This window comes from Rhodnius prolixus, unplaced genomic scaffold, assembly GCF_049639745.1.
Source record: "Rhodnius prolixus isolate KJV_2025 unplaced genomic scaffold, Rpr scaffold_13, whole genome shotgun sequence".
Taxonomy (NCBI): domain Eukaryota; kingdom Metazoa; phylum Arthropoda; class Insecta; order Hemiptera; family Reduviidae; genus Rhodnius; species Rhodnius prolixus.
The window spans coordinates 10,452,100-10,477,446 of NW_027411583.1; the positions used below are offsets into that span (position 1 = coordinate 10,452,100).

Genomic DNA, 25,347 nt, shown 5'->3' on the forward strand with positions numbered 1-25,347 from the left:
AACGGTTTTTCCTTTATTGACTAAACTTAAAAACTTTAACCTTTGTTCATCAGACACTTTAACATATGGCATTTTCCATTGCACAGATTTTAGTTTAATAGAAGCTTTAACATTGGGGTGATCTTTTAAAACTTGAATGCTATCATTATCCGTTCTACTGCGATGTAGAATTAACTCATGTTTTCCATTTAGAATTATTTGATTGTAATCTTCAAAGAATCCCATAACAATGTCTAGTGGAATGCAAGCATCAAAATTACCATTTTCATCAGCTAATTTAACGTATTCAGTAGGCATCATCCAGCCGCTCATCTCCATTCCTGACGCCTTATCTGGACTAAGAGATGCATAGTTTTTTAATGTACTTGTGATTCCTGGATTTCTAACGTGATCAACCAGCACACCATTCAACTGATACTTGATTTCATCAAACAAAAACAAAAATCCATTTCTTACTATTCTCAGTTCACTTGGATCGATAGTTTTAGAACCTTCTTTAATCAATTGTCCTTGAATATATAGAAAACTTTTGGCCGGAACAGTGTAGATGTCTTGATGTTGAACCGCGATTATTATTTCGTCAGAATTTTCGAATGATTGGTTGAAAGGCTGATGAGAGTGAAATTCAAAGTCTGTTATTCTCTCCTCAAAATTCACTTTTTTATTCACATCTAGTATTTCTTCCATTTTGGTTTAATCAAAAGTCCTATACTTTGTAGAAAGTATATATTTGATGGTGTTAACGCTCGGTAGGGTAATCGTTGAATACTAGCTGATTTCACTTCAGCGTAATCCATTTTATACTTTCGAAAATCAATACCCATTTTTCTTTAGATGCAATCTGATGGTAATTGTTTCTCCGCGAAAATCCACCAAGTTCTGGTTTTGATCTGTTATAGCAAGTGTTATATTGTTGATTACTTCACCGATAACTGGAAAGTAAATGACTGGAGAAGGTTCTTGCACGATTTTAAATCCTGGAGGAACTAATGGTGAAAATTCGTATATAGTATGTCCTGGTTTCCCGTTTCTATATGAACCGGATGCTATATTACAGTTAATTGCAACTGTATTGACACTATGAATCTGTACAATTTCGTCCGATTTATGAGTGATCATTTTTTCTAACACCTCATGTTTAGTAAAGCCCAGTAAAGGACCAATCGAATGTTCTTTATTGAAGTAAACAGGTTGTGTGCATGTTAATTCCACCTTCAGTGTGTTGGTATTACCTTTTAGTTTCAATGAATCTGGTGAATTAATATGTGATTTTAGATAACGTGCTATAGCTTCCACTTCATAAGTTCCTGTAGGTAAACTAATAACATTTTCTCCATAATGAAAAAGATTGTTAAATCCTTCAATGATATTCGGTATGGAATTGTATGACTGAAAACTTAATAAACCAATGCTATAATCACCACCACTGTCTAATAAATTAATTGGTGGAAAAAGATCGGCACTAAGAATGCTTGAAGTTCCTGTTAAGGTAAAGGTGTACGACATGACTGAATTCCGTAAATGCTTATTCAACGTTATTATATAGAAATTTCAAACAGAAATGTCCGCAATATGGTGTATTCCAATCTTGATATCTTTTACGATTGTATGTAATATTACAGTTTCTGAAATAATGTAGGAGTTCTAATGGTGGTCTTAGATTTCCATAAGGATCGAAATAAATTACTTTATCATTTTTTTTAATATAGGCGACCCAATGAGTACCTATGTTTTGCACTGAATCTAGATTTACAATAGCACATTCATTAGTTTTAGGATAACTTGGCAATGAATCACGCATATAAACACCTCTAAAATGAGGTATGTTTTTGGCAAATTTCATCAACTCTATATTTGTGAGAGCTCTGTTAGGTAGTAGTCAATCTTGCTTAATATAAAGACCATATCCTTTTTTATAAGGTTTAAGGTAGAAACCTTGCCCAATTTTTTGCTCCTCCATCTTCTGATTGTGACGTCTCATTTCTTCTAGACGATCTCTAGCATCCCTCGTATCTTTAACTGCCTTAGCAACCGCAGCTGCTCCACCTGCTAGACTTCCTAGAGCGGACAAACCTGCAAATAATGGCACCAGAAAAGGGAGAATACCTCCAATTCTTGGAACTGGCAATATTCTTGGTAATTTGTTTAATTTAGATTTTGATAAAAACGTTTTAGCTTTTTTGAGTGCCGTTTTGGAGGCTCCACTAATTGATGTAGGTGATGTGACGCGAGCTGCACTTATTATATCTTTGATAGTTTTTTTCTTCTTCTTGTCTGCACTACCACCACCTAATTTTACTTTCGCTTTCATCGCGTTTGTAACTGCCCAAGCAGCTGCTTTTTCACCAAAAGATGAGTCACTTGACTTTGTTCTTTGCCAAGCTTTTTCCGCTAAGATGCGATCAGCTTTATGCCTCGATTTCAAATCTTTGTTTTTAAAATAAGCAATGTCATGCTCCTTACAGGCCTCGTCTAAAGGATTAATACCTTTATCGCCCCGGGCTAATCTTTCCTGTAATTTAGTTCCGGGTCCACAAAATCTATATCCTGGAATATGCGCTTCAAATGGAAGCTTGTTAATCACTGAATTTATTAGACCTTTCCCTGTCGTTTTCTTTCCCATTATGATGAGTATTTAGGACTGATTCTATTTATATAGGCCGCATATCAAACTTATCATCATCAGTATGAGATTAGAGAAGCAAAGTGAATGCTTACGTGTATATAACTTGTTTCCTTCAGGTCAGGAAGCAAATGAGGCTCACCATGGCCAATTGTTACCCGACAATATACGTGCACTTATCTGTGGAAGTTCAGGGTCTGGTAAAACCAATTTCATAGCTTGTTTGCTTTTACAACCGAATGGATTAAAATTTGTAAATGTATACTTATGTAGCCGATCTCTAGAACAAGAAAAGTATTTATATTTAGAAAGCGTATTTAAACTAGTACCGGAAATAGGATTTCACAAAATCAATGATACGCAACAGGTAATCACTCCTGATGATGCTGAAAGGAATTCCATTATTGTATTTGATGATATTTCAATGGACCAACAGGACATAATTAGACAATATTACAGTATGGCTCGTCATAGAGGTATTGACTGTTTCTATTTAACACAGAGTTATGCAAGGATCCCTAAACATCTTATACGCGATAATGCCAATTTTATTATTATTTTCACGCAAGATGATTTAAATTTAAGGCATATTTATAACGATCATGTGAGTTCACCAAGTGTGTCATTTAATAATTTTAAAAAGATGTGTGAAGTCTGCTGGAATGAGCCTTATGGTTTTTTAACTATAGATAAAACAAGAGACTTAAATAATGGGAGATTTCGAAAAGGTTTAGATACATTCATCTATATATAGAGCAATATTTTCCATTAGTCTATCATTTTTCATTATGGATCCTAAAGTTACACAGCATCTTATCAAAACTTCTAAATCTCTGCGAGAAAAATTCAAAACTTTAAAGAGAGGTCTTCAATTATCACAGCAAGATCTGGAAAGAAGTTTAAAGCCCATTACAGAACCGCTTCAAGAGTTAGTTGAACAGAGTAAAAAGCGTTCGAAAAAACCTACTTTAAAATCTGACACTTCAACTTCTACGACATCGCTTGAAGAAGATGTTAAATTACCGCTTAAAGAAGAAGAAGAAGAAGAAGTCAAATTACCGCTTAAAGCTTCAACTCCTATACCACGAAAGGATATTTTAGATATTAAAATGGAAGAAGAGACGTTTGAAGATGATGATTCTCCTCTAGAGCAAATTAAACAAATACATAGTAAAGAGGAATTGGAGAAAAGCTTAGAAGAAGTAGAAGAGATAGGATCTTTAATAAAACCGTATTTATTGAAACATATGACTTCAGATACTAAAGATCTAGATGATAGATACGGCATTAGAATGTTACCTACTGGAGGCATGACGATAGGAAATGCACATGTAGCCATTGATGATAATGATATCAATGTAAATGGAAACTGGTATAAAGGTACTCCTGGGTTATTACAATTATTATTTTTAAAAAAGCCTAACAAATACACTGTAGAAGATTTGGAAAATTATAAGGATATTTTAGAAGTTAGTAACGCACACAAACAACAATTTAGTGATGAAAAACCTCTTAGCTCCAGCAAAGGATTCAAATACAAAAATATTATAGCTCCTTTATTTTATCCTTCTATGGGTGAACAGTCGGCTCAACCCTATTTCACACCACCATCAACTGCAGATCAAGTTACTAGGACACCTCGGACTACAATTGCAACAAAGCCTATTCAAAGAAGATACGGTCTAAGATATACGACCACTACTACTGGTAAAGGTATGGATGTTGGGCAAAATGTTTATGAATACTGGGATGATCCAAATGAATTAGTGGATCGACTTCGGCTCTTATATGCATCAACAAGTGCTGGTCACACTGGACATGGAAATGAAATTCATTCTATAATCGAAGAGTTGAGAGAGGCGGATATTATTTATTAGGAATTACTTGAGGAATAAATTATCAGTTGTTGTTTGGTTTTCGATATGTCTATAGACAAGTTTGGCAGACCTTTGCATCACTTAAAAACAGTATTTCATGCTAGTGATGATGAAGATGGAGAATTTATAGACTTTGAAAATAAACGAATACTCGGAATCAATAGTCCAGTTGGTAGTTCAGATGCTGTTAATAAGATTTATCTTGAACAATTTGTAACTGTAGGATTGGAAAAGTATATAAAAAAGTTAGATTTAGTAACAAATACATATTTACAAGAACAGTTTGTTAGTAAACGTTATCTTTTAGAAACGTACGACGAAGCCCGAAAAAAAGTTACAGATAATTTTGTGCGCGGTTTATTCACTGTTTTTAGGAACCGATTAAGTTTATTGAACCCAAATGTTCCTATAACTGCAGCTACGCTTAAAACGATTTTTGAACCATAAAGACATGTCTAGCAAAGAGGCAGTAGTTGTTGAACTTCATAGACCAGCACGTTCACGCTACCCTCGAAGGCGTACATTGCTCAAAGGTATTGATGATTTATGGCAAGCTGATTTAATGGAAATGATACCATATGCTCGTCAAAATAGTGGTTACAAATATATATTAGCAGTGATTGATTGTTTTTCAAAGTATGCCTGGGTGGAGCCTGTTAAGTCCAAAAGCGCTAAAGATATCACTCAAGCTATGAATAATATTTTTATTTCAAGTGAAAGAGTACCAAAAAATATTCAGACTGATAATGGGAAGGAATTCTACAATGTTTCCTTTACAAAACTCATGAAGAAGCACAACATTAATCACTATAGTACTTACAGCCAAGTTAAAAGTTCAATTGTTGAACGATTTAATAGAACCTTTAAATCTATGCTGTATCGCTTATTTAGTCTCAGAGGAAACTACAATTATACAAAGAACTTACCTGATCTCATAAATACCTACAACAACAAAGTACACCATACTGTTGGTATGACACCATCGGAAGTAAATTCTAGCAATGAAGCATTCTTACTAGCTAATGTATACTCTTCTAAAGTAAAAAGGAAAGATAAACAACGTTTTAAAGAAGGAGACTTTGTACGTGTTTCGAAAAAGAGAACTATATTTAGCAGAGGTTACACACCCAATTGGAGCACTGAAGTATTTAAAATTATAAATGTCCGTAACACTATCCCATATACTTACTTGTTGGATGATTTAACAGGACAGCCTATTCAAGGAGCATTTTATGCACAAGAACTGCAGAAAACTAAATATAAAGATGTATATCTTGTAGAAAAAATACTAAGACGTAAAAATGATAAGCTGTATGTAAAGTGGTTAGGGTTTAAGAAACCCTCTTGGATAAATAAAAATGATTTAGTAGAATAATAAAGTTTGTGTAGGTTTTTTTTCTCTCTTATCCTCTCCTTACTAAAAATATTTTAGAGGAATTTATAAAATATAAAAAAAACTTAGTTTGCGGGTGAAAATGTTTATTAATTTTCTTTATAATATGGAAATAATGTATTAGGAACACAAAGTTTTGATAAATAATCCAATTGAACATTTACATCTTTTAACAAGCTTTGAAGTTTTAAGTATTCATTTCTTAGCAGGTTGATTTTCGTAGGTTGAAAACTTAGAAGGTTCTCCAACCAAGTTGCTTTCCCCTGGATGGAAATCATCTTGTGCGTGAACTTAATAAAATATATTGTTGCTTTGTTAAGGTTGATTTCACTTGGAGAAACTGCTTCTTTCCCATTGAAGAAGTCACTGAAAGTCTGCATGCTTGACTTCAAAGTTGTCCAGTCTTCAACATCTAGATAAATAACATCTTTTCTCGATCTCACCGCTATTAGAGGCACATAATCTTGGGAGAGACCAGTAATCAATACCTTGGAGTTGTTTTTGTTGAGTGGAAAACTTGTAGTCAGCTGCAGACCCATTTCACTCATAGCCATGTTTGCGTAAAACTGATGTTATAAAAGTAGAAATCACTGAAAGTCTTGTAGATCCCCCCCCCCACTCACTATTCACCAAAACGTTTAAAAAAATATCGGTAAAAAATTAAACTGAGAGAGGAGGTGGTATAACGGAAGTTACTTGAGGAACTGTACAGCTAGGGACGTGGAAGAGCACCCTCCTAACCATCGAATAGGGGGGGGGATCTAACCGTGAACAGAGATGAAGCTGTGGAGAATGCAATACATCCCCCCCCCCCGCACACACACATACACCTCACGCTCCATCGGCACAGCTACGGCGAGGAAAGGCGGAGTGACCGCCCCAACTTGATAGACCTTAAATAATACATATTTTTACCAGTAACACTGATGGTCTAGTGGTTAGAGTTGCTGACTTTAGAGTAAAAGATCGCAGGATCGAAGCTAGGAGTATTTTAAAAAACTTCTTTTCTTATATTAACCTGACCCCCAACCCCCCAACCCACATGAAGGAAGGAGGGGATTTGGATCCGACGTTGATGACGTAATGCGCCAGATCTCTCTTTTTCCCTCTACTTAAAGTACCTCGGGGGAGCTGTATCTTTTTATTTCTCTAACACTTTGTGAATATCATCTTTTTCTACTTTAATTAATCCTGTGAAGCATACTCGCTCTCCCTTACTTACCGCGGTAAGAGGAAGTAAGTATTGGCAATCGTGCTGATTTCTTGTTTTTGTGTCTTCACCGGAAATACCGGTTCTGAGGTCGTTGAAGTTAATGTTGTCTGTCTGTCGCTCCTTTTTCTGGATCTCTCGTGTTTCCAGTGTTATTCAAAAATTTGGAATAGTAGAAAATTTAATATTTCGCTAAACGGTCTGTAGAGGAAACCATTACAAAAGGTTTTGTTTTTTAAAATTTGATTTACTGGAAGTACTACTTAGACGAGATATCGAATTTCTGTCAAGATATTCTCGAAAACAGTTCCGATTTCTTCAAACTTACTGTACTAACTCCGTGTCAGTTCGTGCGACTGTTCGAGAGACTGGATCTAGAGAGCATGAAAAGAACTGGGTGATATGTCCTGGGGGTTTGAACAGAGCAAGACTATATTACTTGCCTTGGATGTGTAAACGAAGAGCTGAAGAGAGATTCCTGGGCTTGGGTGGGAAAATCAGATTACTCTGAATCGCAGACGTATTCACGCGGGACATGGTAGGTTCAGGAAGCAGTACTATACAAGGTGGGGGCTTATTAGTTCGGAACTGTTGGGCAGATTGTGTCTGGAGTAGGAGGAAACGGCCCTCTCGATTGCGTTGCACTACCGAGTAGTTGCGCTACGAAACCTTTGGAGATAGTAGCGCAAAAAGAACTAATAGGGAAAGTCCTCAACCTGTTTAGTAGGGGAGGTTTCGTCAACTAGATCCATAAGGGAAAGGCACAATAAGCCTCTTTTGGCTGCGGTGCCATGGGGCATAGGTCCCGACCCGCTATTTTAATCTTTTTGAGTTAAAAATTCCGAGTTGGATGAAAATTCCAAAATTGCAATTACTTTACTTAGATACTTCACTTTTCAAAGATTTTTCTAAACTTCAAATATTTGGTCAAAAGTTTTTCATTAGAAATAGTTTTTCTGGGAAACTCCGTTTTGAGCATTTTTTTTATGTCCCAAAAATCAGAGAAAAGTCTTTGTGAGTGTTCACATGAAATCTTTTAAGATGTAAAAGGAAGGGGCAGAAGACGTGTGTAATCGTACTTAATTCATTATAGATTTTTATTTTATTCCATTTTCATCTGACGCAGCCACTTGAGTTGCAAAACTTGGGAGTAGGTGTGCATTACACTGATTCAAGTGTGACGTGAGAGAATTGCTGATTTGCACTACTTTGACGCCGTGGGCCCCCGCACAGGAGACTGAGGCGAGCGAGGTGGTGATTGGTGGAATTGGAATGTAGGGCAGCAATGCTGTACGTATACCTAACGTACTTTAGGGAAATTCAATAGACTCTCTTCAAGTGTGTGTTTTTTTGTTCTTTTTTTTTCTTGCCGATTCTTTTCCTTAGTGACGTCAGAGTGAAAATTTATTGTAAATCGTATTTATAATTCCTTGTATAATAATGTTTTTTTAGGGTTGCTGCGGGAAGGGATAATTATGTCTCTTTTAGTTTAAATGAGGTCGATATCGACTCCCTTTCGGTGGATGTGACATCCCTGGAAGTCGCAAAAAATTAATTGAAAATTAAAACTTTAAAAGTCTACTTTTGCTACCACATAGTAATATAGTACTAGAGCGTTAAAACATTTACCACTGAGTGCGAACGAATTCCGCAAAAAAAAAAACCATATTGCTCCTATCATGATTTGGTGATATTTCTGTTAATTTCATAGCTCTAAAATTCATGTTCCACTGAGCCAGCAAGTGTAGCACGAAACGGGAAAACATAAGTGGAGTCGTAATCTCTTCACCAAATTGATTAATCTAACTGCGACGGATTAATACCAAGCACTGCCTACTCAATCACATTTTCATTGCAACAGTGCCTTACATTTCCTGTCGTATGTATGCAAGAGAAGTAAAAAAAAAGACTTAAGAGGATTTAAAAAAGGAGGCCTCCTGTAGTACCCTCCTAGAATGATCTCCTAAGGAGGGAAAGTAAGTCCCACAGCTCTCAAAATCTCTTTAAGATATAGGAACATCAGCTTATCTCCTCCTTAAACTGCTTTACAGATGAAACCATATATCTTAGCATCCGTCGGTATTGGATCGCATTCAATTCTTCTTTAAACATTTAATATTTAATTTCCGCTAATGTAAGCAAATTTTCTTTTTATCTTCTTTCCCCTTCCTTCCGTTTTAGGGCTCGGAAAATATTTGTATAACTCGAATTTATTTCTTCAACAAAACTCTTCAATAAATAACTCAAACCAACTTTGCAGGAAGCTGTTTGCAAAGATAAAACGATATTTGAATCTTTCTAATCAAACAGTGGACACAGTTTCGACCCAAACGGTTATCTTGTGAGCTTTTTTGACGATAGAATATTTTTTGGTTTTTTTTTTCTTATCTTCCTTTTAAGTGGGAGTATTTTTGATTTTTGTGAGTATTAATCAGTTTGGGAACGTTCACCGGAAATCTACACGATTTGTGGATTACTCAAATCGGTAGGTCTGTCCGTGCTGTGTATCTACCATTAATTCAAGTACAGAAATCGTGGAATTTTAAAATTAATAAATATTGTTATTTGAAGATAATTTTTTGAGTTAGATACGAGAGATGTGGCTATTAAAGATACGAGACTGATGCTGTAAAACATTTTATTTTCAAATTTATACATATTTAGTTATTATCACCTTCAATATACACCCCTCCCCTATCCCTACAACGCTCCATGCGAATTTACCATTGTTCGAAACAGTGCTGGAAGTCTTTTTCTGGCGAGCTCCTCTGCATGACGCGTGCCGCTTTTTCTTTCACAGAATCAACGGACTGCAAATCGTGTTCCTTTTAATGCAGATTTGACTTTGGGGGAAACAGATAAAAGTCACATTTGGGGGCCAGGTCAGGCGAATAAGGCGGATGGCCTAAAAAACTGGGATGTTGTACTTGGCTAGAAACGTCTTGACCAGACAATGCAGTGTGAGCTGGCGCGTTGTCTTGATGGAGAACCCCGTGACTGGTTCCTCCCACAAATCGGGGTCGTTTTTTTCCTTACTCTTTCACGGAGTTGAGCAAGCACCTCCACGGTAGTAATGTTGATTAATTATAATCGATATTTTCATCCGTTTTGGACGTGGAAGGGGGCGACCCGGGCGGTCATCATCTCCGACGTCTTCTCGGCCATCTTGGAAACCACTTGAACCACTCAAAAACTTGCGCACGTGATACAACATTCATCGCCATAAACTTCTTTTAATAAAAGATAAGTTTCAGTAGCGGTTTTACCAAGTTTTGATGTGAAATTTCACGACAATTCGTTGCTCCTACTACATGTGTAGTATCACATGTTTTCGGCAAAACGAAACTAACACCTCTTTACTCAAACGACGGTTCCGGTCAGACAGATTTCTCTACAAACACTTGAGACGCTGCATTCGAAATAGAAGGCTTTACGCTGCACAGCTGTCGGTCGTTACGGATTTAGTGCATGCATTGTTCTTCTGTAGCAGCATCAGTCTCGTTATTTAATAGCCACACCTCGTAGAAGTCATGTGAGTGTGCCCACCAGATCTTTACTCTATTAAACACAATCCTAGGCCGGGAAACGAACCTAGTTACCACAAAACATTTTAGCCTTGTGGTTCGCCCTTTTAACCTCTCGTCCTTCATGGCACCTGCAAGCCTGGACTATTATCGTTTCTTTGTTCTATTAATTAATTTGTTCTATTACTTTCTAACTATTAATTTTTTATTGTTACAGAATTTGAAGAATCAAATCATGACTACCAACCTTTGGGTTGAACAGGTATGTTAACGAAGTTACCAAATATTTTGTTATTAATGTGTTTTAATTAATTCATATTATGACGATTGCTTTTAGCGCCCTCCTCCTCTTTGCCTAGGTTTAAGCAGCCCTGTATGTAGGGTAAAGTAGGGTGAGATGGCCACCATTTTATTTGGAGGGTGCCTGCAAGGGGCTAGGCTTACTTTATTATTATTTTTGGAAACCTCATACGCTCACAAACATAAGAAAAGGAAAAAATTCCAGAAAAAATGCTAAGGGAAACATTTTTTTATTCTTACAACAAAAAAATAGCAATTGGCCATCTATCCCCCCCCACTGGGTTGGGTGAGTTGGCCAGTGTAACTTGGGAGAGATGGCCACATATTGTAAATGAAATTGCGCTAGTAAAACTTAAAAATAACAGAAAAAAATGAATGGTTACTTAATATTTACTTTTTTTTTTTTTTTCTTTTTTTTTTTTTTTTTTCTTTTATGATTTAGGGCGCGTCAACATCTCAGGTTATTGGCGCCCGGAGCTTTTTTCAGTGCACTGCCGGCCTCCGGACAGTGTTCTCTCGTTACAGACAACACTGTCCATCACCGGACAGTGAGCTGTAAGAAGCTCCTAGGAAGAGAAAATCTAAGGCTCAGCTGCTGGATTCGAACCCGGGACCTCCGCGTGGGAGTCCAGTATGCTAACCTCATAGCTAATCCCTTCCCTACTTATTTACTTATTTACTTATTATTCTTCTTTTTAAATGCGCTTTTACCACAGTTTTGGCAAGCGTATGCAATAGAAGAGCAATTTTCGTGGAACCACTTCCGGCATATTATGCATTCCAACCAATCTTTTTTTTCCTGGTCTTGTTGTAGCTTTCCCCATATCCTGTACATTCTGGTTCATCGATTTCTAAAATGGCATCACTTTCCTCTTCAAATTCGATTCCTGTTTCGTCCTCTTCATCGGAACTTGGGGAAGGTGAGCGTTTTCTTTTTTCGGACAATCCTTTCTTTCAGAATTGTCTCTTTGGGGATGGTATTTCTGGTTGGTTTGGATTTCTTTGCAACTCTGTTTTTCACAATAGCAATGTGCTCGGGTGAAGCTCGTTTTCTTGCAGAGACGACAGTTTGGGTGTGGGGTTAATACGATCTCAAATTTTCTTTAGTATAATTTCCGCGGTTAGTGTTCTATTTCCGCTACCTTCATCTACGCGAAAAAAATTGGTTTAGTTCTCTGTAATGTATCTTTAGAGAGAGAGAGAGAGAGAGAGAGATTGCACCTTTAAGCCTCCCTGATTTTTCCGGTCAATCTGAAGAAAAATGTTTTATATTCCACAGAATTGTCGCCCAATTTTCAGTCGATTAAAAATATAAACTATTAGTTTCCTAGATGTGTTCGTTCCAAAACTCTTAGCTCTTACCATCAGTTTGGATTTATATTTCTTTCTTATTAAATCTAATTTTAAGATCCTAAGAAATTTACGTAAAATTTGGCTTAGAAAGTCTTGATGAGTGTTCAGATTAATATTTTAAGGGATTCCATTGGTTATTAAGTTAAGTGTGAGAGAGAAAGAGAGATTTGGGCCTAAATATTCTCCCATTTCTCTGTCAAATTTCTTAAGTCTTTTAAGTTGCATTAATGGGTCTTTTAGCAAAGACTTGAACTGCTTTAGTATTATGGGGAGTTCTGACTATGCGAGGGATGGGGTTGGATTAGTTTACTTATTTACAGTTTAAAAGTTAACTGCAGAGTTGAGCACAATCTGGAGTTAAATTAAATTCATAATTAACTAGAACTCTGGAGCTTGTCAGTCTGACTGTCAGGGCGATCTCTCAGCCAGCTTCCAGATTAGTATCAGTGGTGGCTAACTTTTGTTCTCGCAAAGTTATATGTAATTCAATTAATTATAATTTTTTTTAGTGTACGCTAAGTGCATTAATCTTTCATTTACTTGCTCTTCTATCAAGTTCTATTTTATTTATAATTTTGTTCTGTTCTGTGCTTGATGATGGGTTGGTGACAAGTTAAATTTAAATGCTGCAGATTTTATTTAAATAGTATTTAAAGATAAAAAAACCTGCTAAAATGTATCTTGTCACCAACCGTCTGACAACACAACTGTACAAAATTTTAATAAAATATGAAGGCGGTCATGGTAGCCGAGTGGTTAAGATACTAGACCCGCAAAGCTAAGCTGTATTGCTGGTATAGTAGGTTCGATTCCCCCAGTCTTAGGCCTTGTATTTTATTTAATTTTTAATAAAAGAAATTTACTGCAAAGTATGTTTGCTAGTCCCTCCGTCCACCGACACCTAATTTGGTAGTTGGACGTAAAGCATGCCTGAAAAAAGTAGGCATTACTTTAACTTAATAAATAAAAGACATTTAAAGGAAATGCTATAGAATCTTGAGATTTGTGCATTTAACAACACAACATAAACAGAGAATTCTATCTTCCAGTTTGTTATTTGGTGCAGTGCTTCTCATCCAAGAGATGTGGAAAGAATACACCAAACAGTGGTCTTGGAGAGGCCCCTTTTTGTTGATAAGAGAGGGGAAAAGCTAGGATAAGAAATGATAGCGTCAGATAAGACCCCCCGGGGATTGATGGGTCCGGACAGTGGGAGTGAGAGAAGAAAAAAGTGTAAAAAGGAAAATTCAGTTGGTGCCCCTGTGGTAGTGTCAGCCTAGACTGGTGGCAATCACTTGTCACAATCAGTGTCGCCAACAGCACACTTTCTCCTCCTGCAGGCATTCTTAAGGCTTCTTCGCTACTTTTTCTCTTTGACAAGTTCTCTCGGTCCTTTATCGACTTTTATTCTTTTCAGAGAAAATATTCGATTATTGGTCTCGTAAAAGGAAGAAGTATTAGGATGGTATTCTTTTCAATTTCCATTTCACACTAAGTCCGTCTGCCTCTATCCACTGTAATTCAAAAAACGAGTAATTCTAAGAAGTTCAATTTTGATATTACATTTAACAGATGCTAACAAAGGACGCTTCAGTTAAGAAGCTGAAAGTACTTCTGCACTTATTTTTTTTGAAGTTTTTTAAAGAGTTTCTTTATACTTAAGGCGCTGAGAATTGATTTTTGATATCCATTCCGGGGATTCTACTTAAACTTTATAATACAATCCTTTATATTTTTGAGAACTGATTTTTTGATATTTTCTCGATTACCACTCCTGGGGTTCTACTTAAACTTTAGAATACAATCCTTTATATTTTTGAGAATTGATTTTTTTGATATTTTCTCGATAACCACTCCTGGGATTCTACTTAAACTTTATACAGTCCTTATGAATCTACAACTTGGGATTAAGATGAAAGTGTAATTAAGGATTCCTCTGGAAGAGAGATTCCTATAAAGTGCCGTTTTCTTGAAATTTGCATTTCTATGGTGGTTAAATTGGGGATGGTTAAATATGTTGCGAAAATATATATTTATTTAAAGAAAAATTTCCCAAACAGAAGTTTTTCTTTTGAGATTTACTGGAAAAATTGCTACCGAATTTTCTGTTACCTCTATAACATTTACTCTTATCACCAGTTCTAGTAAAAACTCATTTTAGGGCAATTCTCTAGATTGGATGATAGGTTTCTTGATAAGGTGTCATTGTCTCTAAATAATGACTCAATAATTAGGAAATTAGTGGAGGTAATGTCTGCGTCAGAATCTTGAGAATCGGAAGGGAGAGAAATACCATATTTGAAGATGATTAATGTTGCCGTCTTCTTAAGGCAAATTTGAAACTCATTAGCTGCGGTTAATAGCTCCGTTCTAGATTACGACTTTTCAGATCGAAACTGCTGAGTATAAAGCTACGATTAGATTAGTTGAATGCCCTTAAACTTAAGTAGTTTCAGGAGGGGGAAAAAAATTAGTTTTTAAAAGCTCATAAACTATTTAATAAGAAAAAATAAAGGGACTGTAAAAAAGTTAACGGAGAGGTTCAAAAACAAAAATAAATAAATAAAAAAAATAAAGAAGTGGCTAGAATAAAGGAGATAAATCATTTCCAGTGGAATGCATTCAACTCGCGACCAGTAGTCTTAATGCAGAAATAAATTGCAGATTAAAAAGGAAATGAGAAAATAAATAAAAATATAGTGACGTATGAGAACATTTTTTTTTTAATTTTATTAAAACGGAAATAAAGTGGGGCCTTCTATCTTTTTTTGGAGGGGCATTTAGGTTTTTTTTTCCGTTTTCCTATTCTTTGTCCAAAAGTTACGGGCATTAGTTATATCTGGCAAATTTTCAAAAATAATTAGACACCGGAAATTCATATTTTCGTTTTTTCTTCTGAGTTCCTTTTGGGAATCGGAGAGTAAAAAAAAGGTCTAGTGTGTAGCCTCACACGACTTCCTCTTGCTGTGGTTATCGTACATATATCTTCTTGATACTTACAATTGTACTAAAATTTAGTTGATTTCCTGTTCCCTTTAAAGGTGCCCCCTAATCTATTCTAGAAAATGGGGCACCTTACAATTCTGATTTCCAAGAGGAAATACTTCTTAACACGTAGTTCTGTGTGAGAGATTACTCTACCTGGAATACATTTTGTCCTTTCTTCCGGTATCCCCGTACAAAATAATTGTAAATTTCAAGAAAAATTGCATTAAATAAAATTGTGATTAGAGAAAATATAATTTTTTTTTTCCTAAGGAGTTTCCCCACAATTGAGGTTTTCCTCACCAAATATTTTTTTTCTCCAATAAACCCTATCCTCGGGCATCACTCTCCGTCAAACCATGGCCTGTCATGTCTATATCGACTATAGACCTCCAAGTAAGTCTCGGGCGGCCTCTCCTCCTTTTACCATCCAGTTCCCAATCCAAAACCTGTTGGGGTTAATCTTTCTTGGCAGCCATTCTTTTAACACGGGCCAAACCACTGGAGTCGTCTCACACAGACAGATGAACTTCCAGTACCTACTTCTTGGACATTCATAATCTCCCGGATCTTATCATTCGTTACTTTTTCTCTTCGGAAATTTTTTCGCAGATCTGCGGTCAGAAGCCCATTTTGGTAGCTACCAGTTTTTTTCTGATCTTGCGACCCAACTCTGACCATGTCTCGCAAACCATACAACAATATACTTTGCACTAGGGCTTCATAAATTATATTCTTTTGGTGCTGTTAAGAATATTTTTGCTCCATAATACAGGATTCAGAATAGCAACAGTCTTCCGACCTTCCAGCAACCCTTCTTAGTACATCTAAAAGATGTATTAAGAAAATAGATATACAAAGCCAAAAATTTGGATTTCCTATCATCGGATTCTGCCAAAAACCTTTGCTTTCCCCAATGCCAGTGCCCTTTCTAGATGCTCTGAAGATGGCTCTCTACGCCCTCTTTTTCGTGGTAAACGACACCCTCTCACTTCCTCACAGTTTCTTTTTCTTCTTCCCATGATGCTAGTCCTACAGTAGGACCTGGACCTCATTCAAGAGAGAGTGCCACTCTTCCCTATCCTCGGCTTTTAGGCGCCATCTTCTAACCCCCACCTTTCACAGATCTCTTTCTACGTCATCCAACCACCATCTTATCCTGGGACGACCTCTACGTCTTGCGCTACCCCGGGTGTCCATATAATACTTTTCTCGGAACTCGATGATGGGGCATCCGTGGCAATATGGCCGAGCAACCTCAGTCTGCCTTTTTTTGACGATACAAGAAACTATGTCCGGGTTCTCCCAATAGTTAGTTGAGTTCTTCGTTCTTTCGGAGCCTCCAATCACCCCGTTAATGTACACCGGGGGCCGTAGATTTTTCGCAGTACTTTTCGCGCCCATATCCCCTATGCATATTCTCACATTCTTATTTCATTGCCCAAGATACTCGCTACCGTACATTACTGCCGGCCTTATTATTGTTTTATAAATAATACTCGTAATTTTCTCTCCCGGACGTGACAAATTCTTAAACCGCAAAACCTTTTTGTAACGCATCCAAACACCTGTTCGCTGCAGTTACTCTTCCTTTTATTTCAGCGGTTATGTCACAATTTGATGTCAGTACAGAGCCAAGGTATTTGAATTTGTCGCATGTGGAGAAGGTATAATTGAGAATCGGAACTTGCTCTTCTCTTTCGCTCTGGAGCCTTGAGATGCGCATAAGCTTTCCTCACAGTTTAATGTTCAAAAAATTAACTCATTAACTCTTAATTATTTGCAAGTAGAAATTGATAATGAAAATTCCATCTGCCTTGATGTTGTGTACGTAAATGGTAGTTGAACAAATGGATTGTTTCTGCAGAAATCTGTCTTTGATTACCCACAGACACACCATCTAAATAATCGTATTATGTGGAGAATTATATGTACTCCAATGATTCCTAACCAGCTCCCTAGTATGGCCAACCTAAACTTCTTGGCCAACTTGACTAGCAGTTGAACTAGTAGACAGTTTTGCCAACCGCAAATACATTCTAACACACACACTTGATAGAAACTTGCAAGCTACACTGATACCATACGAATATCTCTAGTCTCTTAGTGGGAATTTGTCTTCTGTATGAGTGAGCATGTTAGACTAAAAACAAGTATGTTAAGTCTGTGTGTGTAACTGAGTATATAAAATGGGTTGACCTTATGTAAATGTTACAGTACACTTAAATTTGCATATTGGCTCTGACCATTCTAGGTTGGTAACAGTGGGTTAGATCCTCTCTAGGTTCTCCTACTATTACTGTACAACACCGTTCCTGGATTGTGCAAGGGGAATTTATACATGATAATTTTTCCACGTAAGGATTGGGCCTTTCTATACATGAAGTAGGGACGACATTTTTTCAATGGAATTTCCAGCCAGAAGTACCAAAGGTTGCGAATTTTGATGAACGATGTTTACACCAAAAACAGTAGCGGTTGTTGTTGTTTGGGAGGGGGGCCCTTCTGAAAACAAAACCATGTCCAAGCAAGAGGGGGGCAACCCATTTCAACCGGAAATAATTCAACAGTTTAAATGTTCATTCCATTTGAATGAACTTATGGAAACTTTGAAGGAAGGAACCCATCAGAGAAATATCAGGTGTTCTCCTTAATCTTCTTTGTTCTAGGCTAGGCACCCTTTTGAAAGTAAAAGGATAAAGGGCTTTGGTTGGACCCTTTTTCCCAGTATAACTACAACACAAATTACAAGATTACAGCTTGTAATCCCATCTCGTAAAACACTTTAAGATTTCAAGAATAATTTCTATTGGATCTTACAATAAGTACTTTGGAGTTCTGTTATAATTTGGGAGCTGAACTTGGAAAATTTGCATTTTTACTCATAATTATGGTAACAGGAATAATTATGTATCAAGAACAATTTTGGAGATACACTCGGATGCAGAAAGTGGTAGCAGCTGTGGTTAAGAACAACCCGAACATTAGATTAGGGCGGCCTCAAGGCCTACGCGTCCCTTTGGATCTATTGTGGCTCCCCTCACTCTAAAGCACACCCTACAGAACTGTCCTTTTAATCAGACTTTTGATGCTGGAGAGCGACTCTTGGGTAAAGCTCCTCAGGCCTTGGTTTTTCCTCCCCGAGAAGTAACATCCTTAGCCATACGAGCCCCTCGCACTGACACAACACGTGCAGTGCCCGTTTCCTCCTCCTCTTCCTGACAGAACCATCTAAGAGGCTATCCATCTGCCAGGCCCATGCGATGCATGTGTGTTTTCTGCAGCCTGCAGTACAATTGGCCTACAAATATCCTGGTCACGATCTTGACGGATTTAATTCTGCAGTTTTGCCTCGGCGAATAGCCTTTAATAAACTCCTCCTGCAAACCACCACTCCTGAGACCTATTCTGCCGACCAATAAGTTAATGGTCGCAGACTTAACAAACTTCGGAACCCCAAAACAGGACTCCGGGCCAACGAAGTGTCCCGCAGAGCCTTCCCGGGTCAATAAATCTGCCGCTTCGTTTCCCTTATGTCCTGAATGACCAGGTATCCAAACCAGAAAGACGTTATTTTGATCACAACGCGAACATAGACGCGTCTTCATTCTTGGAACAAATACTTAAGAGAGTCAGAATAAATATTTTTTTGTCGGAACGGGATTTGGCATTTTTCTTAAACTCCTACCCTCCCCAAAGATCATAAAAGTCGTATCCAAGTCTAGAATACAACCCTATAAACGCGTAACAATATGATTGTTGGGTCGATGACGAAATTAAGTTGTTGCATATTGTTTGAATTTCCCGCCCACTCTATAGCAACATTTTCTCCCGTCGACGACCACAACAGCTGGTCGTGGAAAATGAGATCAAAAAAGTTTGAATAAAGCTATTTACATATTTATAAGTCCTTAAAATAGCTCACTCACCCAAAACTAGTTCATGGTAATATGCAGAAGGCTTTTCTGCCCCCCTCAATCCTTGGTACGGGGCTACCTCAGTCATCTATTAGTTACCAACTTCTTCCGGTTCCTCTTCCTTACTTCCTCTAGTCTAATTAGATATTCTCTCTTATTTATATTTTAGTTTTTATTTCCTGTTTCATTTTTTTTTCTTCCTGTCTCGAAAAATTTCTGTATTTCATGAACACGTTGTAAACACGTGGAGTACCTAATTGGAATAGTTTTTTTCTTGAACTTATGAAATTTAAATTTTCCCCTTCGCCCCTCAGTTCGTGTTCTCTATTTACCTTTTTTTTCTACCTTTCAGTTGCAGATTTTTTATTTTAATTTCTCACCGACAGAATCAGAATGAAAGGTTCATTGAGTTCGATCGAAAAAGTAATTTTTATAGTTAAATTAGTGAACCTGTGGACGGAGTCCCTCATGAACATTTCTCTCATACAGATTTAAATTTTCTAATTATTTTACAGGTTACTAGTTTTATTTAGGTTTTTGTTTTGCTGAACTTTGAGGTCTGTAGGTAATGGAAAGATCCAGGGATGTGATATTTAAACTGTTCCAATGCCCTTTCCTGGTGATTCTGGAGAGGATGGCTTTCTCTAACATCGATTCAGCGATGAACAACACGATTCAATACTTTCTCTGATTTTTTTTTCAGTTGTTTCATCGAATGTGGCTCCTATGTTTCATCTAAAAGAGACCGCTTTGTGTAGTGGTTACAAGTGTGGACTGATAAAGAGTCAGATCTCCAGTTCAAATCTTGCCTGAAGTTGATTTTTATTTGTTTGGAAAGTAATAATTGTAAAGTAAGAGCTTCCTCCACTTAATGGAGGAAAAAAGAGTGAAAAAATTATAGAGTACAATTTTGATAAAAATAATTAGCCTAAAAAGTCTTAATGGTGGAACTTAGTCTTAAAAGTGGTCTGTGGGCGTGTAATTTAGCATCGTTTACCCCACCTACCTACGATCTTATTGGTTAGTATACACGTCCCCTAGATCATTAAGTCCGGCCCAGAAATAATAAATGGCGATTTATTTACTTTTTTTTTTTTTTTTACTTAAATTTTCTTTTAAGATTGTAATCTTTTTTCTGTATTACTTTCAGGATAGTTCTAGGGCGGAATGTTAGGTTAGGTCAGTTCAGTGTAATGTCGAATTTTATAAAACTGTATAAATCTATGAAGAATTGAGTAGGTTAGAAAAAATGGGTGCTCGAATTTTTAAATCTTGTATGATCGATAAATAAATGAGCGCGGCAAAATCGCCTGTTGCAATTGCCACGAAAGTGTCGAAAGAGCTGAGTGGCACTTCCGCACGCCCAATTTTCATTCATATTTTGGATTTAACTTAATGAATCCCTAATAATATTTGAAAGAAAGACGAAGAAATAGTGCTAAGATAGCCCTGTTCTTTTATTTTGAGACATTTTCATTTGGATTCGACACTTTAAAATTGAAAGTGTAGTTAGTGTCGTCAGGTTTTAAATATCTTAAAAGCTGAAGGCACGTTCCTTTGAATAATTTAGTTTGTAAGGCTTGGATTGAGGCTAACATCACCTAACTTCCTGTGACCTTGGATTTTTTTTTTTTTTTATAAACATAAAATACACTCCCATCATAGGACGCCCTAAAATTAGTCCATTTTATGGTGACACTGAAACTGTTAATCAGATAATGGGTATTTGTGATTGGAAAAGCGAGACTGTTCTATAATTCAAAAGTTACGCTCCCTGTAGAGCTTTATAATTGGAAAATGGATTTCCCATAAATAAGTTTTAGATTGTAAATTTAATTAGTAAAATTTAGTTTTAAGTGGTATCGCCAATGAATTTGGTGTTGAAAATACAAAGTATTTTTTATTTTAATTAATTTAATTAATAACTTCTTTATAACTACAAAATAGAACTTCAGTAGTATTATTACTAAAGTTCCACTTCCGGATAGTGGTTCCACTAAAAGCTTAATGTCTGTTTTGATGGTAGCACCGGGACCAAATCTGTGAACTGAACTTGCGGCATTTTTCTAACTATTTTGGTCATCCCAGGGGGTTTTAAAACGGGACTTCAAAACTTGATATCGTAAAATTTGACAAGATTTGAATGTTAGCCATTTAAAAGTAATGTAAAGTAAAGTAATGCCTATTTTTTAAAGCATGCTTTATATCCAACTACCAAATTAGGTGTCGTGGACGGAGGCGACTAGCAAACATACTTTACTATAAATTGCTCATATTAACCATTAAATAAAATACAAGGGCTAGACTAGTACCGCAATACATCTTAGCTTTGCGGGTCTAGCCTATAACCGCCTAACATACTTTACTATAAATTTCTCATATTAACCATTAAATAAAATCCAAGGGCTAAAATAGTACCGCAATACATCTTAGCTTTGCGGGTCTAGCCTATAACCGCCTGAAGCGCGTTTATACTCGTAACTAAAGCGTGTAAAGAAGTAAATAACAATTTTTTTTTTTGAAAACTTGGAACTTTTATGTAACATATTTTCAGCATGATACAAGAGAATGTTGTGGGGTGTCCCCTCCCTTATCCCGAGCTGTTTTAACGCTTGTCACGAGTATATATATGGCGGTTGTATTGAGTTACTTAACTTAACTCCCGAACTGGGTCTGGAAAGTCCCTTCTGTTGCTCTCTCTCATCCTCTCCCTAGACTTTGCTCACAGCACACATCTCTTGTCACGACACTTTCCCTCCGGGGGGGCGGATGGAGGTGGGCAGGGTTCTTACTGTTCGTGACCGGAATTCGCAAAATTCCTTGTCTCTTCACCCACTCGCATAGTTTTCTCTTTTGAACTCACGGGTTTTGCGTGGGTGTGCTAATAATTCTATGTATATTTTCCTGGCTCCTCGCTTTTCTGCACGAATACAAGCAGTACCATCCCGAATATTTTTATGGAACTTTTTGGGACATGGGTAGTGATGGGTTTTATTCCTGACCATAAACTTTTTTCCCTTCTTTTTTTTTTACTGTCTCTTACTAGTTAGGAAGAAGTATTGTGATCGCATCTAATTTTCGATAACGAATTTTCAGGAACTTTCCGGTTTGAGGTCTCTATTATCCAGGAAGTTGTTTGTACCCAATATCCTTCTCCGTCAACTTTACTTCAACATGCACCATTTACTTAATGCGTGTATTACAACTTATAAATATTGTGATAGTGTGGGAGAGAAAGAGACAAATTTGTGGATATTGAGGAAGTTAAGAGTGCGTAACTCTATCAGCCAGCCCTTGGTGAAGTGGCTTGTCTTTACTGTCCGGTCTGTCCTAAACCTTACTTCCTCTTTTACTGCCCTTTATTGCAAAAGTGTTTAAGGACGGTTTAGGTTGGGTTGATTTTTCCACCCATAAACTGGGTGACTTTAGTAGTATTCTATGGCTGTAACGATTTCTGTTTAGGAGGTTTTTGTTTAGTCCGTGTATTGCTGGGAGATTCTGAGTGGATACTACTCCTTTCTTGCCAGTTATATATCGAATAAAATCACACGACACTGAGTAGGAAGGAAGCTAGAAAAAGAAGTACATTAAACTGCCCAGTAAAGTGGGCCCCCCCTAGAAAAAAAAAAATATGGCACTTTCTAGAGTACACTCTGTTGGCTGTGTAATTCACTTTTGGTGAGTACCGGCAGTAATACTAGGAGAAATACAGAATTTCTGTTTTGTGTTTTCAACGTTTTGAGAAAGATTTTTTTTTTTTTCCTGTAAAAGTAAAAAAAGTAAAGTAATTGCCTATTTATTCAGGCGGGCTTTACGTCCAACTGCCAGTAATTAGGTGTCGTGGGCGGAGGCGACTAGCAAACATACTTTACTATAAATTTAAATTTAAATAAGACTAGTACCTCAATACATCTTAGGTTTGCGGGTCTAGCCTATAACCGCCTAACATACTTTACTATAAATTTCTCATATTAACCATTAAATAGAATCCATGGCTTAGACTAGTACCTCAATACATCTTAGGTTTGCGGGTCTAGCCTATAACCGCCTAACATACTTTACTATAAATTTCTCATATTAACCATTAAATAGAATCCATGGCTTAGACTAGTACCGCAATACATCTTAGCTTTGCGGGTCTAGCCTATCACCGCCTAACATACTTTACTGCAAATTTCTCATATTAAACATTAAATAAAATCCAAGGCCTAGAGACCGGGGGAATCGAACCCACTAAACCAACAATACATCTTAGCTTTGCGGGTCTAGCCTATCACCGCCTAACATACTTTACTATAAATTTCTCATATTAACCATTAAATAAAATCCAAGGGCTAAAATAGTACCGCAATACATCTTAGCTTTGCGGGTCTAGCCTATAACCGCCTGAAGCGCGTTTATACTCGTAACTAAAGCGTGTAAAGAAGTAAATAACAATTTTTTTTTTTGAAAACTTGGAACTTTTATGTAACATATTTTCAGCATGATACAAGAGAATGTTGTGGGGTGTCCCCTCCCTTATCCCGAGCTGTTTTAACGCTTGTCACGAGTATATATATGGCGGTTGTATTGAGTTACTTAACTTAACTCCCGAACTGGGTCTGGAAAGTCCCTTCTGTTGCTCTCTCTCATCCTCTCCCTAGACTTTGCTCACAGCACACATCTCTTGTCACGACACTTTCCCTCCGGGGGGGCGGATGGAGGTGGGCAGGGTTCTTACTGTTCGTGACCGGAATTCGCAAAATTCCTTGTCTCTTCACCCACTCGCATAGTTTTCTCTTTTGAACTCACGGGTTTTGCGTGGGTGTGCTAATAATTCTATGTATATTTTCCTGGCTCCTCGCTTTTCTGCACGAATACAAGCAGTACCATCCCGAATATTTTTATGGAACTTTTTGGGACATGGGTAGTGATGGGTTTTATTCCTGACCATAAACTTTTTTCCCTTCTTTTTTTTTTACTGTCTCTTACTAGTTAGGAAGAAGTATTGTGATCGCATCTAATTTTCGATAACGAATTTTCAGGAACTTTCCGGTTTGAGGTCTCTATTATCCAGGAAGTTGTTTGTACCCAATATCCTTCTCCGTCAACTTTACTTCAACATGCACCATTTACTTAATGCGTGTATTACAACTTATAAATATTGTGATAGTGTGGGAGAGAAAGAGACAAATTTGTGGATATTGAGGAAGTTAAGAGTGCGTAACTCTATCAGCCAGCCCTTGGTGAAGTGGCTTGTCTTTACTGTCCGGTCTGTCCTAAACCTTACTTCCTCTTTTACTGCCCTTTATTGCAAAAGTGTTTAAGGACGGTTTAGGTTGGGTTGATTTTTCCACCCATAAACTGGGTGACTTTAGTAGTATTCTATGGCTGTAACGATTTCTGTTTAGGAGGTTTTTGTTTAGTCCGTGTATTGCTGGGAGATTCTGAGTGGATACTACTCCTTTCTTGCCAGTTATATATCGAATAAAATCACACGACACTGAGTAGGAAGGAAGCTAGAAAAAGAAGTACATTAAACTGCCCAGTAAAGTGGGCCCCCCCTAGAAAAAAAAAAAAATATGGCACTTTCTAGAGTACACTCTGTTGGCTGTGTAATTCACTTTTGGTGAGTACCGGCAGTAATACTAGGAGAAATACAGAATTTCTGTTTTGTGTTTTCAACGTTTTGAGAAAGATTTTTTTTTTTTTCCTGTAAAAGTAAAAAAAGTAAAGTAATTGCCTATTTATTCAGGCGGGCTTTACGTCCAACTGCCAGTAATTAGGTGTCGTGGGCGGAGGCGACTAGCAAACATACTTTACTATAAATTTAAATTTAAATAAGACTAGTACCTCAATACATCTTAGGTTTGCGGGTCTAGCCTATAACCGCCTAACATACTTTACTATAAATTTCTCATATTAACCATTAAATAGAATCCATGGCTTAGACTAGTACCTCAATACATCTTAGGTTTGCGGGTCTAGCCTATAACCGCCTAACATACTTTACTATAAATTTCTCATATTAACCATTAAATAGAATCCATGGCTTAGACTAGTACCGCAATACATCTTAGCTTTGCGGGTCTAGCCTATCACCGCCTAACATACTTTACTGCAAATTTCTCATATTAAACATTAAATAAAATCCAAGGCCTAGAGACCGGGGGAATCGAACCCACT

At 37.0% G+C, this 25,347-nt stretch overlaps 2 protein-coding genes across 17 annotated transcripts in view; one reads left to right on the top strand and one right to left on the bottom strand.

The window, feature by feature from the left end:
* The window catches only part of nAChRalpha4 (nicotinic acetylcholine receptor alpha4), a 204,102-nt gene that overhangs the window by 89,531 nt on the left and 89,224 nt on the right, over window positions 1-25,347 (top strand). For all 16 annotated transcript variants that reach the window (XM_074116204.1, XM_074116205.1, XM_074116206.1 and 13 more), the window contains one exon: window positions 10,845-10,889. In XM_074116204.1, the coding sequence (XP_073972305.1) occupies window positions 10,845-10,889 (45 nt within the window). The remainder of the gene's footprint in view (window positions 1-10,844; window positions 10,890-25,347) is intronic.
* LOC141448128 (uncharacterized) lies at window positions 1,880-2,623 on the bottom strand. Its single transcript, XM_074116241.1, has one exon. The coding sequence runs from the start codon at window positions 2,621-2,623 to the stop codon at window positions 1,880-1,882; it is 744 nt and encodes a 247-aa protein (XP_073972342.1).